Source organism: Myotis brandtii, unplaced genomic scaffold, assembly GCF_000412655.1.
Source record: "Myotis brandtii unplaced genomic scaffold, ASM41265v1 scaffold115, whole genome shotgun sequence".
In the NCBI taxonomy this organism is placed as follows: Eukaryota; Metazoa; Chordata; class Mammalia; order Chiroptera; family Vespertilionidae; genus Myotis; species Myotis brandtii.
Window position 1 is genome coordinate 20965147 of NW_005353967.1, and position 15954 is coordinate 20981100.

The 15954-nt window shown below is 41.6% G+C and overlaps 1 protein-coding gene across 1 annotated transcript in view; it reads left to right on the forward strand.

Annotated features, from left to right (window-relative positions):
- The window catches only part of RASGRF2 (Ras protein-specific guanine nucleotide-releasing factor 2), a 137866-nt gene that overhangs the window by 52886 nt on the left and 69026 nt on the right, over positions 1–15954 (forward strand). Inside the window, exons 15-16 of the mRNA XM_014550194.1 lie at positions 5531–5659; positions 8135–8224. Coding sequence (XP_014405680.1) covers positions 5531–5659; positions 8135–8224 — 219 coding nt within the window. The remainder of the gene's footprint in view (positions 1–5530; positions 5660–8134; positions 8225–15954) is intronic.

The window sequence follows — 15954 nt, forward strand, 5'->3', positions numbered from 1 at the left end:
CTTCTTTTTTTTTGTTCTTCTTATTCTTCTTTACCATCTAAACCATTTTTAAGTGTATAATTCAGTATCATGAAGTATAGTCACGCTGTTCTGCAACTAATCTCCAGAACTTCTTCCTCTTGCAAAACTGAAACTCTATGCCCATTGAACAGTGCTCCATTTCTCTCTCCCCCCAGCCCCTGGGAACAACCATCTGTTTTCTGTTTTTAGAGCTTAACTACTTTAGATACCTCATGTAAATGGAATCATACAGTATTTGTCTTTTTGCGGCTGGCTTATTTCATTTAGCATCATGTCTCAAGGTTCATCCATGTTGCAGCATGTGCCAGAAGTTCCCTTTATTTTAAAGATGAATAACATTCCATCATATGTGTGTGTGTGTGTGTGTGTGTGTGTGTGTGTGTGTGTGTATGACTTTTTAAATCCTTTTCTTTACCTGTTCTTCCTCTGAAAGACATTTGGGTTGCTTCCATCTTTTGCCTATAGTGAATAATGCTGCAGTGAATAGGGGAGTATAAATACATCTTTGAGATCCTGCCTTCAGTTCTTTTGGATATCTACCTAGAAGTGAGATTGCTGGATCATATGGTGATTTAATTTTTAATTTTTTGAGGAATGTCCATATATTTCCCATAGTGGCTGCACCATTTTACATTCCTACCAATGGTGCACAGAGTTCTAATTTCTCTGCATCCTTGCCAACACTTACTATTTTCTGTTCTTTTGATAATTTCCATCCTAATGGGTGTGTGGTAAGAATTTTTCCTCTTTTTTGTAATTTCCCAGAGATTTTCTTTTAATTGGCCTAGGGCCTAATATATTGATATTCATTTTTCTTTAATAGAGAAGCCAAAGAAAAATCTATTTCTTTCTGCATTTTAGTCTAATATCTGTCATAGTTCTAGGGGTCCTCAATTAAGCTGCCCATTGCCCACCATAATTAATTCTTTTACTTTGACTCAGTGATTTTCAACGGGTGTGCCACAAGAATTTTTAAAACATGCAATACCTGACTATTTAGTCAGGGGCCCTGACCTTTTCCCCCTTAGATTATCAAATAAAAAATGACAACAGCCATCACAACAATAGCTGACTGGTGTGAATGAATCAGATTTATAACTTTTTTGTCAGATCAGCTAAAAATATATTTTTTTGGTGTGCCGCAGAATTTTAGTAATGACTTTGTGTGACATGAGATGAAAAAAGTTGAAAATCGCTGCTTTAATTTGTTATACTCAGATTTATTTATTTATTTATTTATTTATTTAATTATTTGCATTAGTCACCAAGTTCCCTAGTTCTAGTTTTCAAAGCCCAAGCCCAGAGTTTATGGTGATGGCCCAATGCCATATCATAAAGCCTGCTCAGCTGACTCTAGGATGGAGGGAGGTATGGTCACTAGTAGGAATCAGTAGTTTTTTCTCTGGAACTAGTTAGGCTCAGGGAAGCCAAGATAAATGAGAAATAACTAGATCAAGCTCTTGGGGAAGGACACTGGCAAAGGCTGCAAAGACTTATCAGTGCAGATGCTGGACATAGGTGGGATCATTGTGGGCACAGCTAGTGGTGACTAGAGAGCTTGTCATGTGACAGCATCGATCATTTATGACCAGGGGCCTTCGATGGGGAGAGCCATGAATAACGGTGTGGTAAAATTATTAGGTTCTCTCTCGCATTACAGAAATAGCCGAAGTTGAGGGCTGAATGCCTCTGTTCGTCACTGGATTTCCTCAAAACAAATGATTTGCAGTTGGACTGTCAAGGGTTAGTTTATCCACATGGTTCATGGGTTAGAAATGTCACTTTGATGTGCCGGGTCCTGGCTAAATGCAGAGCTCCTGTCACTAGGGTGAGGGGAAGTTCAGGATTGTGTCTAGGCGAGCCGAATGGCCCTGGATAAGGTGCATTAGAGCCAGCCTCTACTCCAGAGGTGTCAGTGGCCCTGTCCACCCATTCACTTGCCCCCTTCTCTCTCACTTTTACCATGACTGCCCCTCAGCACTTTCATTAAGCACTTTGTTCTTGGCCACTTCTATGCATCTTTATTCCCACACCCCCTGACCCCCGTTTCTGTAGCTGTCTTCTGGTGACTTTTAATATATTTACTTCCCATTCTGTTCTTAAAAATATTTAAGGTGACTGTTCTAACAGGCATTTGATACAACTGGATTAAAAATAAAATAACAATAAAGATTTTTTAAAAAGTTGCTAGTGTAACACAGCAACTTAATTGATACTTCTATTGAATTTTAATTAATTTAACTTTAAATAGTCACTGTTTTGGACAACACAGTTTTAGCAAATGTCATTTCCCCAAGGAGCTCCTCATTTACCCTTCTCATAGGAAGGGATCTAGAAGCTACTTATTCATTTTATGTTATCTTTTCTCTGAAAATTTGCCTTTATTAAAATGTATATGAACAAGTGTACAGAGAATTCATGCCAGCAAAATAATTAAACAACTATGTAGCAATAATCTACACATTGAAAAAGATTGTCTTCAAGAGCTAAAAAAATAAAAAATAAAATAAAATAAAATAAACAAGGAAATCAGGCAATGAAAAAAAACTGTGGGAGGCTAAGTGTATGGTTAGTGAACAAATGAATACTGTGTGGTCCTCTGCAGTTCCCAGAGTTGCCCTGATTTTGGTTCTGAATGTAATCAGTTACATGATTCCTGTTGAAACCTAAGATAGATTGGTGTGCGGGCACATCTTTTTTCTACTGAGACTTGAGAATAATTTATCCTGTGGGTCCTTATCAAGAAAACACTGTGAGTAGGAAGCTTGGAAGTAATTCTGGGGGTCAGGGGGCTCTTTGTCGTTTTTTCTGAATGCTGAAACAAAGGAATTACAGACTTAGTTTTAATTTTATTTTGCATTGGCATATGGTTAAATTGGGTCATAAATAGTTCTAGGAAAGTCAGGGACGAAACACTACTTCAGCATCAGTCAGACAAGCTCAGAGTAGGTGTGTGTGCATGTGTGGGTATGTGCGAGTGTGGGTGTGCGCATGTGTTCACGTGTGCGTGCAACGGCTGTAGAAGTCAAGAGCGCTGCTGTGCTAACTCTACTGTCTAGTCTTGAAAATTCCAATTGGCAAAGAAAAGGGAGACGCTGATCTGCCTTTAATTTGAAAGATGTTTGCTTGTGCTTTGCATATTGTTAACACTTAAAACAGTTGGCAAACTTGAATAAGAATCCTGTGCCAACTGTTTATACATTTTCTGCTTTTTACTTCAGGATACAGCACTACACAGCCTCATTGCATAATGCCAGCTCCCCCATTAGGCCCATACTGAGGCAGGGGTCTCTCTCACTGCCGTCCAGCTATACAGTTTCAGGGTGCACTCTTTGAAAAATGCTAGTGACCTTTGTCCAGTTTTATTGTCATTGCAATTATAATGCTGGCCTTGCCATAATTCCTAGCAAGAGAACTTCAAATGACAAGGAGGGAAATAAGAGAAATAGAAAATATCTCTAGAAATGAGTGAAACTGTGAGCTGTGAACCCAGGCCTTCGATCTGTTCCGGGCTAACCCAGCATTCATTCATGCTCTCCTTTCTTGCTAGCAGGCAGCCCCACCTTCTTTTACCCTGCATTCTTCTAAAAAGCACAAATATCAGCCCAGCTCACATCCAGACTCCATCCGATGGTGGAGTCTCAATAAAGATCAAAGCAATGGCCGGCAAGAAGAGAGAGCCCAGGGCAGGGGCTCACTGAATGGGGTCCCTCGCCCAGTCAGCATTCACTTGGGCCTCGGCTGTGCAACCTACCCCGAGCATCACTGAAGGGCCTTCATCACTGGTGTCTGTTTCTGTGTTCTTGGTTTGAAAATTGCCTGCCTGTGGGCTGAAAGTGCTCCCAATTTTAGCATTTGTTTGGAACCAGCTCTCCCACTCGTCCTGTAGACAAAGCTGTTTGCATGGAACTTGATTCAAAGTGAACAGGCCAGAAGGAAATGCTTCTTTGCCCCCACCATGCTGGCACGGTTTCTTCTCTTTATAGATGTCGATCTGCTGACACTGTTATTCTTAGCTTTCCTGTTCTTCCCGTGGACATTCGGGGCCTGTCCAGCTCTCTCACTGGGAAGTTTTGGGGGCTCAATGTAATTGCTGACTCAATTTTCTCATTTGCCTCAGAGGAATGAATGGTTGGATCAGAACAAGGACATGTATTTGATATTCTGCTTGTTCTTGCAGAGCAGATGCCTTCCGTTACTGAATTTTGAGGGAGTTATTTAGAAAATAATAAAACTAACAGCTAAGCACTGGGTTTTTTTTGGTCTGCATCCTGCATCATTGCCAGCTTTGCTATAATTATGCCATTCAAGGAAAGATGCTAACCATTTCCCTCCCCTGGCCTTTGTGTGTTTCAAAAAGGCAAAATTGTGGACATATTTCTAAGGGAGTAAATCACATGCAAGTGTGAAAATGGCTTTGTATAAAGTCATTAGGAGTTTTGTAAAATTTATAGACGAAATCTTGAATGGAATGGCAAAGGGAGTTATTGAGAGTATTTCTGCTGACAGGGGTCATGTGAAATCAGTGGAGGTGACACAGCTTTTATTGGTTAATGAAAGCCCAAGGAAAAATAAATGAAAGAATTGTTAGAAATTTATGAAATTTTTGTAGTGTATTTCCTTGAAAGAACTCACACAATGTTGCAGTTGTACCTGACTAATAAGCCACATGGAAACATCAGTAATAGCCTCGGTGTGACCCTAGAATGATGTGTCTTTTATTCATGGGATGTCAGCGCAGTGAAGAGGCTCAAATTATCTCAAAACCTCCCAACTGTTCATTGTAAAACTCTCCTCTTGCCTCCTGCTGATCTGTAGTTCTATGTCTGGGCTCTCCACTAGAACTTCTGAGAGGATGGAAATGCTCTCTGTCTATGCTGTCCAGGAGTGCAGCCACTGGCCACATGTGGCTACTGAGCACTTCAAATGTGGCTAGTGCCACTGAGGACCAGAAACATTTTAAATTAACTTTAATTTTAATTCAGGTCTACGTGACCGTATTTGGCTAGTGCTACCAGTTTGCACAGCGCAGCTCTAGATCCTTAGGAGTCCTCAGGAGCCACATTGGTAGAGATGCAAACTTCAGTTGGCTTAGAGGGGCAGCCCTAGCCAAGAACTCGTGAAGTCCCAATTTTGATCCCAGACTGATTTATGCTCTGCAAAAGTTCCTCTTTCCCCATTTGAAGTAGGCGGAAACATTCTGGAGGGCAGGAGACCGGCTCCCCATCCCCTGTTGTTTTAAACATCTGCTGTTGTGTTGGACAGATGGGGCTACCTGGAGTCAGTCAGGCTCAGCAGGGTCAGCAAGACATGGGTGGGGAAGTTCTACACTTAGATTTAGTGTCATCAGCATGCTGCAGGAGGAAGGACTCAATTTCAGATGAAACCCCTCTGAAAATGTAGGCGAATGCTTATTCTCCATAACAAACTTTTGTGTTCTCTATGCATGATACTGACAAGAAGCTTCTGACTGTACCGCCTGCTTGTTAAAATTCGCGATGTTTTAAAGCAGCAGTCCTGGAGTCCGCCCCCGTGGAGCGAGCAGCAGTGGAGAGCTCCCCTGCGGTGGACGCCACGGAACTTTCACCTGGCAGGTCGCCCTCAACGCCTCGGCACCTGCGCTATCGCCAGCCTGGAGGTGAGAGTCAGAAAGGGACTCGGAAAGAAGAAGTGAAAGATGATTTCTAGCTTCTAGGTCTTTTGTTTGCCTTACTATCTCAGATATGAAAATCATTTGGATGCAAATAGTATCACTATTGAACCCGGTAGTGGAAAAATAAATGGTTAGAGAATATGCCATTAGTTTCACCAATATTTATGTGACCCATTATTGCATTGCACTTTGTGTGGAGTGATGGGAATCAGCGGGCCTGTACTCGCTGATTGCCAGTTGAAGAATCTGTTTAAAACAAGAATTTCAGAATCTTATTTTACCAAAATGTTCCCAGACTCTGATACCTTACCATAAGTGTGTATCAAATAGGCTCATCTGGGACACCACAATTTTTGGGCTAAGCTTATGAAGAACAGTGTTTCATCTAAAAAAAAGGCATAGCTGCAAGGGACCCTAATCATTATTGCTAGTGGAAGAAACCAGTATATTTTCTATAGTTATGAAAATTGGAAAGTATTACCCATTCATTCATTTTAGAACATGCCAAATGTCCTCTAATTGGAGGAAAAACCATCAGAACAGAAGATAAAAATCTTTTCTCTCTTCATTTTCCCCATTGCTCAAATAATATAGCCAAATAACAGTTATTTTGAAATGTTCCCTTCTCTCCTCAATTATTTCAAGTTGGATGGGGGAAATATACAATTATGAAACCAGATTCTACTCAAGTAACTGAAGTAAAATGTAAAGACATAGTTTTGGCTTCAGTACTTGTGCTTCAAGTAGGGCAGTTTAGCAAAAGATAGAGGAGAGTGCATGGCTCCAAACCATCATTTCATTTATAGCCTCAGCCAAGTGCTGGAAGCTGTCATCACTGCCATCAGCTCCAAGCCCAGCCAGCCTGGGTCAGGCTGTTATTTGATTTGCCCTGATGGATGGTAGACCTCGAGACTGATTTCAGGCTGCTGGTCAATTATGGGTCTTAGATGGTTCTGGTAAATGAAGGTGACAAACCAGACTTTCCTGGCTTGTCGTAAGACTATTATATAATTAGCCAAATCTCTTTACCATTCTTAGAGCCTTGGTCAATCCAGGCCTTGGTGACTTTTTTGACCATTGCACGTGGGACAGACCCCCTTGAGTTTGGGGCCAAAGCCCATGGAAGCAAACTCTACCAAGGCAAGAATTAGATGCTATTCACTTGGGTAGGACTCTCTTTTCATATGTTTATATTCATATAAAATTTTTAATTTATATAAACTTTTTTTTTGGAAATCTGCATTCTGTTTGTGGATTAACTGTCTTTTGCTTTTTCCTTGATATGACTAAGTCATAGTGACATAGGAACATAGGAAGGAAGCAGAAATCTATATTATGGAGGATCCAAATGGGAACAGTATCACACATTTTCTCACTGTGTATCTGAAATTTTAACTGTTCATCTGACCACTTGCTACCTTGTTCCCACACATGTTTTAAGGCTACTGCTGAGAGGGTAGAGCTTTTCTGTGTCCTTGTGTGTAGGTACATTAACCAGCTCTCTGCGTCCCCTCTTATTTATTTTAAGCATGACTGTAGAACTTAGGGGCAAACTATTAAAAACCCTTCAGGTCACAATCACAGTGACCTATTTTCACTAAAAGCCTGAGGGGGGAAAACAGTGATGTTGGCATCAACATTATCAAATGCTGTGTGTAAAACATCTGAGGAGGGAGAGGGACTGCAGAATGGTGCTGAGTGCATTTTTTTTAAAATTTTAGAATGCATTCCTACCTTTAAAGGTGTTTTGAGAAGAAAATTATGTTGGCAACATGATGTAGAATATTTAAAAAATGCTTTTCAGATTGAGATATACTTTATATACCATAAAGTTCACACTTTTAAAGTACAATTTAGTGGTTTTTAATATATTCATAATGTTGTGCAGCCATACCCACTATCTTATTTCAGAACATTTTCATCACCCCCCAAAAGAAACCCTGTACCCATTAGTCACTCCTCATTTTTATTTCCCTCCATTCCCTGGCAACTATTAATCTATTTTCTGCCTCTATGGATTTACCTATTATATAAATGGAATCATATAATATGTGACTTTCATGTAGCATAATGTTTCTAAGATTCGTTCATGTTGCAGTATGTATGTACTTCATTCCTTTTTGTGGCTAAATGATATTCCATTGTATGGATATACCACAGTTGGTTTACCCCTTCATCAGTTGATAGACATTTGGTTGTTTCTACTTTTTGGCCATTACGAATAATGCTGCTTTGGATAGTCATGTGTAAGTTTTTGTGTCGACATATGTCTTCATTTCTCTTGAGTATACATGTAGAGTGGACTTGCTGATGTAGAATCTTATTATTTGCCTATTAATAAGGAAAATATAGAGCATTTGGCCCAATTATTCATTCATTACAGGAATGAAATGAGAATTTTATTATAGAATATTATCCTTCTGCCTCACCATGCCATTTCCATTCTTTTTCAATAACCAGGACAGATGGCTGACAGCTCCCACTGCTCTGTTTCGCCTGCTTCTGCCTTTGCAATTGCCACAGCTGCAGCAGGACACGGGAGTCCACCGGGTGAGTAGGGGCCAGCAGCTAAGTACAGACACAAGGCAATTCATATTAAATCATTGATCTTTGCCTGTCAATCTTGTTATATACTTGTTAAGAATGCAGATTCCCATATTGTAATAACTATGTATGGCACCAAATGGGTACTAGACTTATCAGGATGATCACTTTGTAAAGTATATAAATGTCTAATCACTATGTTGTACACCTGAAGCTAATATGATATTGTTTGTCAGCTATAATTGAAAAATAATATTGGCCTGGCCAGTGTGGCTCAGTGACTGAGCATCGACCTATGAACCAGGAGGTCACGGTTTGATTCCTGGTTAGGGCACATGCACGGGTTGCGGGCTCGATCCCCAGTAGGAGGCATGCAGGAGGCAGCCAATCAATGACACTCTCTCATCATTGATGTTTCTATCTCTCTCTCCCTCTTCCTTCCTCTCTAAAATCAATAAAAAAAATAGAAAAGAAAAATAATATTTAAGAAGAGAATGCATATCCCCAGCAGCCATTCTAAGTCAGTGTGTCTGGGGTGAGACTGTTAAATAAACACCTGAGGTGAGTCTCACACAGGTGGTCTATGGGTGACACTTTTGAGAATTTCTGTATCAGAGAAGGATGTGTTGTTTCCCCATGTTTTATGGAGTTCTATAACCTTTTTAGCCATATTACCGAAAACATGTACTAGTATTTCCCTTTTAGTTGAGTGCAATGCTAAAGGCATCTGCAAGGTGGGAGGGAAGTCTGTGGAGGGGGAAGGAGGAGGGAACTATTGCTTCAACTGACTCATAATTTATATCCAGTAGCTCCTCAATGCTTTCTGAGTTGCTATTAGTTAATTTTCAGGGTAAAGCAGGAATAATTAAAAGCACAGTATTTTAATAGATGAAAAGCATATTCATGGTCTCTGTCCTCTTCTTTCACATGCAAGGAGAACATTGTGTTCAAATAATTCTGTATGTGGTTTCAACAGCCTTGTTGCTGTGAATGGCTGCACCTAAACTAACCCAATGGGTGCCGATTGTCATCCTTTGTAGATCAGTGATTGATGAAGAACCGTTGTTCACCTGCCACAAAGGAGGCCATTTCCAAAGCCTGTGAACCTATATTCAACAATAGTAACTCGTAGCTACTATCTGTGAATTTTTTTCTACAATGAAGTAAGAACAAAGAAAGATGTTCTGTAATGAACATGAACTACTGTAGTAATGATATGTATTTCATCTGAATGAAAATATTTGCAGATTGACCACGTTTTACTTCTTCAGTATTTTTGCCACACCCACTGCATTGGATGTGGTCAGGCAAATTGGGGTGTTTGGTGATTTCTGTCCTAAACATTTCCAAAACCTTCCCCTCAAAGTACCATCAGCATAACACAAAACAGCCCATAATGGTAATGATATTGATATTTTGTCAATCCAGCTGACTTCCATTGTTGATTATATTCTATAGTAATGAACATTTCTTGGTGAATAAAGAAAGGCTCACTATGCTTTCAGTAGAGTTAGTTATCAACTGTGATTTGCTAAGACCCTCTCCTGGCTATGTTCTCACAAGTGGTCTGTCTTTGGAAAAAGTGAAGTTCAGAGCTTCCTCACAGGTTTCATAATTTAAATATGGTTTGTGAGGGAAATAGTTATTTTTACCTGAGGCCCAATGCACGAAATTAATGCAAGAGTAAGCCTTTCTTCTCTCTCCCCCCACCCTCACCCCCACCCGCTGCCAGCACCGGCTTCCCTCTGGCACCCAGGACCCAGGACCTGGACTTTCCTCCGGCTGCCGGCACCCAGGACCCGGGCTTCCCTCGCAGAGGGAGGCCCCACCCATCTGCTGCAGCCCTCCTGTCAGTGGCCTGGGCCTCACTCTGCGGAGGGATCATGGGGCGATGACCTGGCCCCTGACCAATCGCATTGCACCCTCCTTGGCTGGCTTGGTGCCAGTGGGTGTCATAACGTGGTCCCGGATGGTCGTTCTGCTGTTTGGCTGTTTGGTCGATTTGCATATTATGCTTTTATTATATATGATGATTGATTTCAGAGAGGAAGGGAGAAAGAGATGGAAAGATCATTGATGATAGAGAATCATTGATTGGCTGTCTCCTGCACACCTCACACTGGGGATCAAGCCCGCAACCCAGGCATGTGCCCTGACCAGGAATTGAACTGTGACTTCGGTTCATAGGTTGATGCTCAACCACTGAGTTAGGTTGGCCAGGCAGTGAGGAAAATAGTTTTAAGTTAATTCGGGGTGAGTCCATTTCCCCATTTGCTGGAGGAGAAGCTTCTTCTTCTTCTTCTTCTTCTTCTTCTTTTTCACCTAAAATTGCAGCAACATTTGAATAAGTTTCCAAGAATGGCTTTCTGACTTTGGCTTTTCCTGGCATAGTGGACCAGAGGATAAAGCAACCAAAAGAGCCAAGTCTTCCTCACTATCTGAACATGTGGCTTCTGCCGCCTTTCTTTCTATTCCTTCCCACAGCTGAAGTGGCCTTAGGAAGAAAGTGCACTTCAGTCATCTGGCTGAGGAGGGGCAGACTGCTGACTGAACCAGCCAGTGTGGCTAGATGCAGGTGATGTTCCTATAATGTCGTCTGAAGCCAGATGGTTCAATTTTAGAAATAAAAGGAAGGACTGGATTTGGCAGGGTCTGTGGCCTCACTATAAAGACAGCAAATTGCACATTGGTCCATTTTCAGTGGCAGATGATGGTAAGACAGAGGGGCTTTCTTTTGGAATGCAGACCACTGTGTTCCTGGGGCTTAGCCACTCAGTGGCACTGGCCCTGCAGGGGAGTCCACCTGCCCCGGGAGAGCTTAGCAGAAGAGCTCAGGTTCATCGGTTGCTGAGAAAAGTTGGTTCAGAGCAAAAATGGGAACGTGCGGAGATAATCTGGACTTATTGGCTAGCCAGGGACAGCATAATGCTACCCGGGGAAGGGCTAGACACAGACGGACAGGTGTTCAGAGGAAGGGGTGCTAGGTAATGGGTAACTCCCAGGCTGGACTTTGTCTCCACTTTCTGAACCAGAGGCCCTGCTGACCTGAGTGGTCTCTAGAACCTGAAGAGCTGCAAAGGCAAGCAGGAGGGAAGGTTGTGTAAAGAAGTGAACACCTCAGACTTCAGTCAGTCTTTGCAGGTCTCCTGTCTGCGTGTATGGCTGCAATATGGGCCCACCTGGTGGTGCAGCTCTGCTGTGTCCTGGCCCATAGCAGGAAGCAAGGTACCACCGGCCAAGCCATGCAGTCTGCAGTGCAGAGTGGCTTTCCATGTTTCAGGCTCCTCTTTAGGTTCCCTCCCGACTTAATCCTCTCCCATCTCCATCTCCCGACTGCTACCCCCATCAAATGCCACAGGAACCTGGCAACTCTGGGTTAGAACTATCAACTCAGGATCAAGCTTTCAAATATTCACTCCAGACATTTGCATGTTAAGCCATTTCTCTTTAATTATTTCTTGGAAGGTTTTTTGGTGTGTTTTTTTCTTACTACATTAAAGGACTTTCAAATTTAGCAAGAGCATGGACAGAAAATTTTCTTTGCAAAGAGGCCAGACAAGATGCTCATGGCAGGCCCTGAAGGCACAGAAAGCTGGTTTTATTTGTGGAAGATGACCTGGGATTTTCATAGGATGGTCCAGCCCTGCCCCAGGGCTGTGCCTAATTTCCACACACACTGGAAAAGCCTGGGTTTTCATCCCTGATTTCTAGGGCCTAGAGCCTGCCCTTTCCAAAGAAAGATGGGCCTCTTCCTTCCACCTTTGCTTGTAAATCAACAATAATATCTCTGTTGGCAAGGAAGGAAAGCCTAATTCTGTGGGTAGGATTGCAACCCTAAACCAATGATTGTTAACGTCATATTGTAAAAATTTAACAGTTTATTTAGTGTTTGCCTTCTGATTGGCAGCCAAGTTACATTAGGCTCACTTATGGATGGATCCAAAATCTGTGGGGTCTAACTCTTATATATTTTGCGTCAAGGGAAAGAATATAAAATTTCAAATACAAACATTTAGGGTACCTCCTAGGGCCGTGGTCGGCAAACTGCGGCTCGCAAGCCACATGCGGTTCTTTGGCCCCTTGAGTGTGGCTCTTCCTAAGCCTTAGGAGTACCCTAATTAAGTTAATAACAATGTACCTACCTATATAGTTTAAGTTTAAAAAATTTGGCTCTCAAAAGAAATTTCAATCGTTGTACTGTTGATGTTTGGCTCTGTTGACTAATGAGTTTGCCAACCACTGTCCTAGGGCTTAGAAGAGGCCCCCACACATTGAGAGGCCCTGAAGCTTGAGCCTTATTGGCTTCCTGGTAAATCTGCTTACGAGTCCAGATCTTTCTTGGAATCACTGCAGCTACAGGAAATTTTGTTTGTTTGGGAGTGGAGATGGGGTGGACCAATGACCATCCGTCCGTAAAATAAGAGCCCTTTTCTGTGGTGGGAGCTTTAACTCTATACAAGATTGAGATAAAGGACAATGGACGGGTCTTGGGTGCCACCACACTGATTGCAATGTATTTTCAAGCATCTGCTTTAAAATAGAAACTAAATGAGTTCTGCATTAAAGCAGAAGCTGAAATGCATGCATTTCAGATGGCTGCTGATGTAGGGAATCTGCAGGTGCCATTTGGATATAGTTACGCTATGAATAGAAAAGCAATCTAATGAATACACACATCAGGGCACATCATGGCACTCACTATACACCTGAAGCTCTAGGATTTATTATAGAGCTTATGATATGATCTAAAATGAAATATGGAAGTGTGAGGTGGGTTATTTTTATGGCAGTACAAATAATGGCAGTGGAGGTATGACAAGCAACTCTTGATTATCTGTGAGCAGATTATAGCTTTCACCATTCTATGAAAGTCAAAGTAAATTAACAACATAGAGGAATGGTTGAATGCATTTAAAGGAAAATTAATGGCATAGTTTACAATTGCTTAGAGAAATAGTGAGTTCTCTATTGGTGATTACTTGGTACTTGTAAAGTTTTTTCTTCTATCAAACCACTCAGATCTGTGTAGTCAATAGTAGATCTCAGCTTGATGTGAATTGGCCCTGGACCTGTTTTAAAAAATACTGATGCTTGGCCCCACTCCCAGAGATTCTGAGTTGATTGGTCTGGATACGTGCTGGGCATCAGGATTTTTTAAGTTCTCCAGGTGATAGTAATATGGAGCCGAGGTGGGGAACCACTGGACTAGATAGTTGCTCATGTCAGGTGGCCATTGCCTTCCCTCCCTGGGAACTTGCTCCATAACAAGCTAGAGCATGTGGCGCACCTCTTTTGCTCATCAGATGTCTTTGATACGGCTCCCAAGCAGACCCAGGTCCTTGTTCCAGCTGGCTGGGCACCTTCTTTCCTGACTGTGTTCCACTGCCAAGTTCTCTTACTTTGTGCTGCTCTTCTTTTTTTTTAATTTTTTTAAATTCTTTTTAAAAAAATATTATAATAAGTATTACAAATCTCCTCTATTACTGTCTCTCCTTGGCAAAGGTACAATATGGTTGATTGTCCTTGTTCACTTCTTGGATTCACTCACATTGCTTAATGGCTCCTTGATCCCCTTACAGTTTCATCCATTTCAGGGCCAGACAAGTAACTGCAGCAGGGGCTAGAGAGCTGATCCCCGGGTAAAGGGGTAGCCCCTGATCAGCCCCCCCTGAGTTTTGCCACACAAGACAAACTAGGGCTATCAGATCTGTTTTCTTTCTTTCTTTAAAAAAATCCAGGAATCTGAATATTTATATGAAATATTCTGGTTTTAAATTGTGGAAGTGAATTCTTACTTTTTAAAAAAATACTGTCCGAACTAAATACTTCTGTGGACCGACCACATTTGGCTGAGCCACCAGTATGTGACCTCAGATTTACTGTGACCACTCATAGCTGGAGTGTCAGTTGACACAGAGAAGACTTCCTGAGACACGCCTACATTTTAGCAATGGGCCCCTGAACCTCCTCAGTGCCCTCACCCTCCACTATTTCCTATTCCTTTGGCTGGCTTCTTTATAGAAAGTCCATCTCTTCTTGTCCACTGTGGCTTGACCACTTTCGCTTTCACAGGGTAATCTTTTCTCAGATCTGCACGATGACCCATTGTTCATTCCATCACCAAGGAAAAGGATAATGGGGACCATCTTTCTCCATCTTATAGATTCTGAAGCAAGTGTGGGACCCAGAGTGGTGGAGGGCCTTGCCCCGGTTCTCAGTTACTGAGAATGAGGCTCAGATTTGTCCACTACCAAATTACTGCTTTCTTTGCCCTGCTATTGCCTCTAATTCTACATTCACTTCAAAAAGAACAAGGTCTTGGGAAACTTGAATTACTTAATTTTCTTATTGCCTCTTGACCCCGTCTCCATCTGTAGCACACCCATTTCTTTCCATCTTCTCACATCTGTGCCCACCTGCATTCATCTGACAGATACAATAGCAGGGCGATGCGCATTGGTCAAATTAGCAATCTGTGGGTAGATTCTTACTTGTCTAGCAGTTGGCATTGAGGGATATGTGATTTCTTCCACAGAATTGCAGAAACTAGAGCCTTACTGCAATGATATAATCTAGTCAGAGGAAGCATTTATCTCTGTGTTGAGAATTGGATTAAATTTGTAGCGAGATATTGATTACCAGGAATTAAGTTAATGTCACATCTGTACCCTGCTATCTGTAGCCTCTTTCAGGATTTGTGAGAACACTCAGCTCTGTTTAAATAGCTTATCTATTTATTGAATGAACTTATAAGAAAGGCACAGAATATGGGCTATTTCCAATGTCTATCTGACAAGCTAAAATTGTAACTTCAGACAGGAATCACAAATTGATTTCTGTTTCTAAACCCAGAAAGTTAATATCATGTAAACATTTTATTACAATGATTCTCAATTGGGTGCAGGTAGGTGGAATGAGAACAGCCAGGGACTTCTTCAAAATATACCTGTCCCGTTGGGGACTCTGAGTGGCCTCCTCCCAGAGACAGGCACTCCAAAAAGAGAGGTGTTATTGATGGAAATGTACTATACATGTGAATGGTATGAAAACAGAAATAGAGTTAAGAATCACTACTCTGCTCTCTGCCATTCTTAGAAAGACTGTCTCAGTTTCTTGGTCTTTCTCTATTTCTTGGTTAGTCAGGGCATAGTAGGAAACAGGCTATCTCACCTGAGTTAGTGATAGCATTCACAAGTCTAAGGTCAAAATGTTGGCTGCATGTAGTGTTTCTCGTATGGGCCCTCATCATCTTTTCATTCTCTGTGCAATCAGAAATCCGCTTATCTTAGTTCTTATTCATCTCCCCATTCCCTGTGTCCTGTTGTCTTTTTTCAAAAGATCTGTTCTTACTTTTTGGAGTTCTGCACTTTTTTATAGATGTATGTCCTGTTGCCAGGACTGGCTGCATCCTTTGTAGGGCCCAGTGCAATAGAAAATGCAGGTCCCCTTGTTTAAAAAATTATAAAGAATTTCAAGACCGGTACAGCTGAGCATATTCATCTCACCATTCCCTGTGTCCTGTTGTCTTTTTTCAAAAGATCTATTCTTACTTTTTGGAGTTCTGCACTTTTTTATAGATGTATGTCCTGTTGCCAGGACTGGCTGCATCCTTTGTAGGGCCCAGTGCAATAGAAAATGCAGGTCCCCTTGTTTAAAAAATTATAAAGAATTTCAAGACCGGTACAGCTGAGCATTAAAACAAGTGTGGGCCCTTCTAAATGTGGGCCACTATGCAC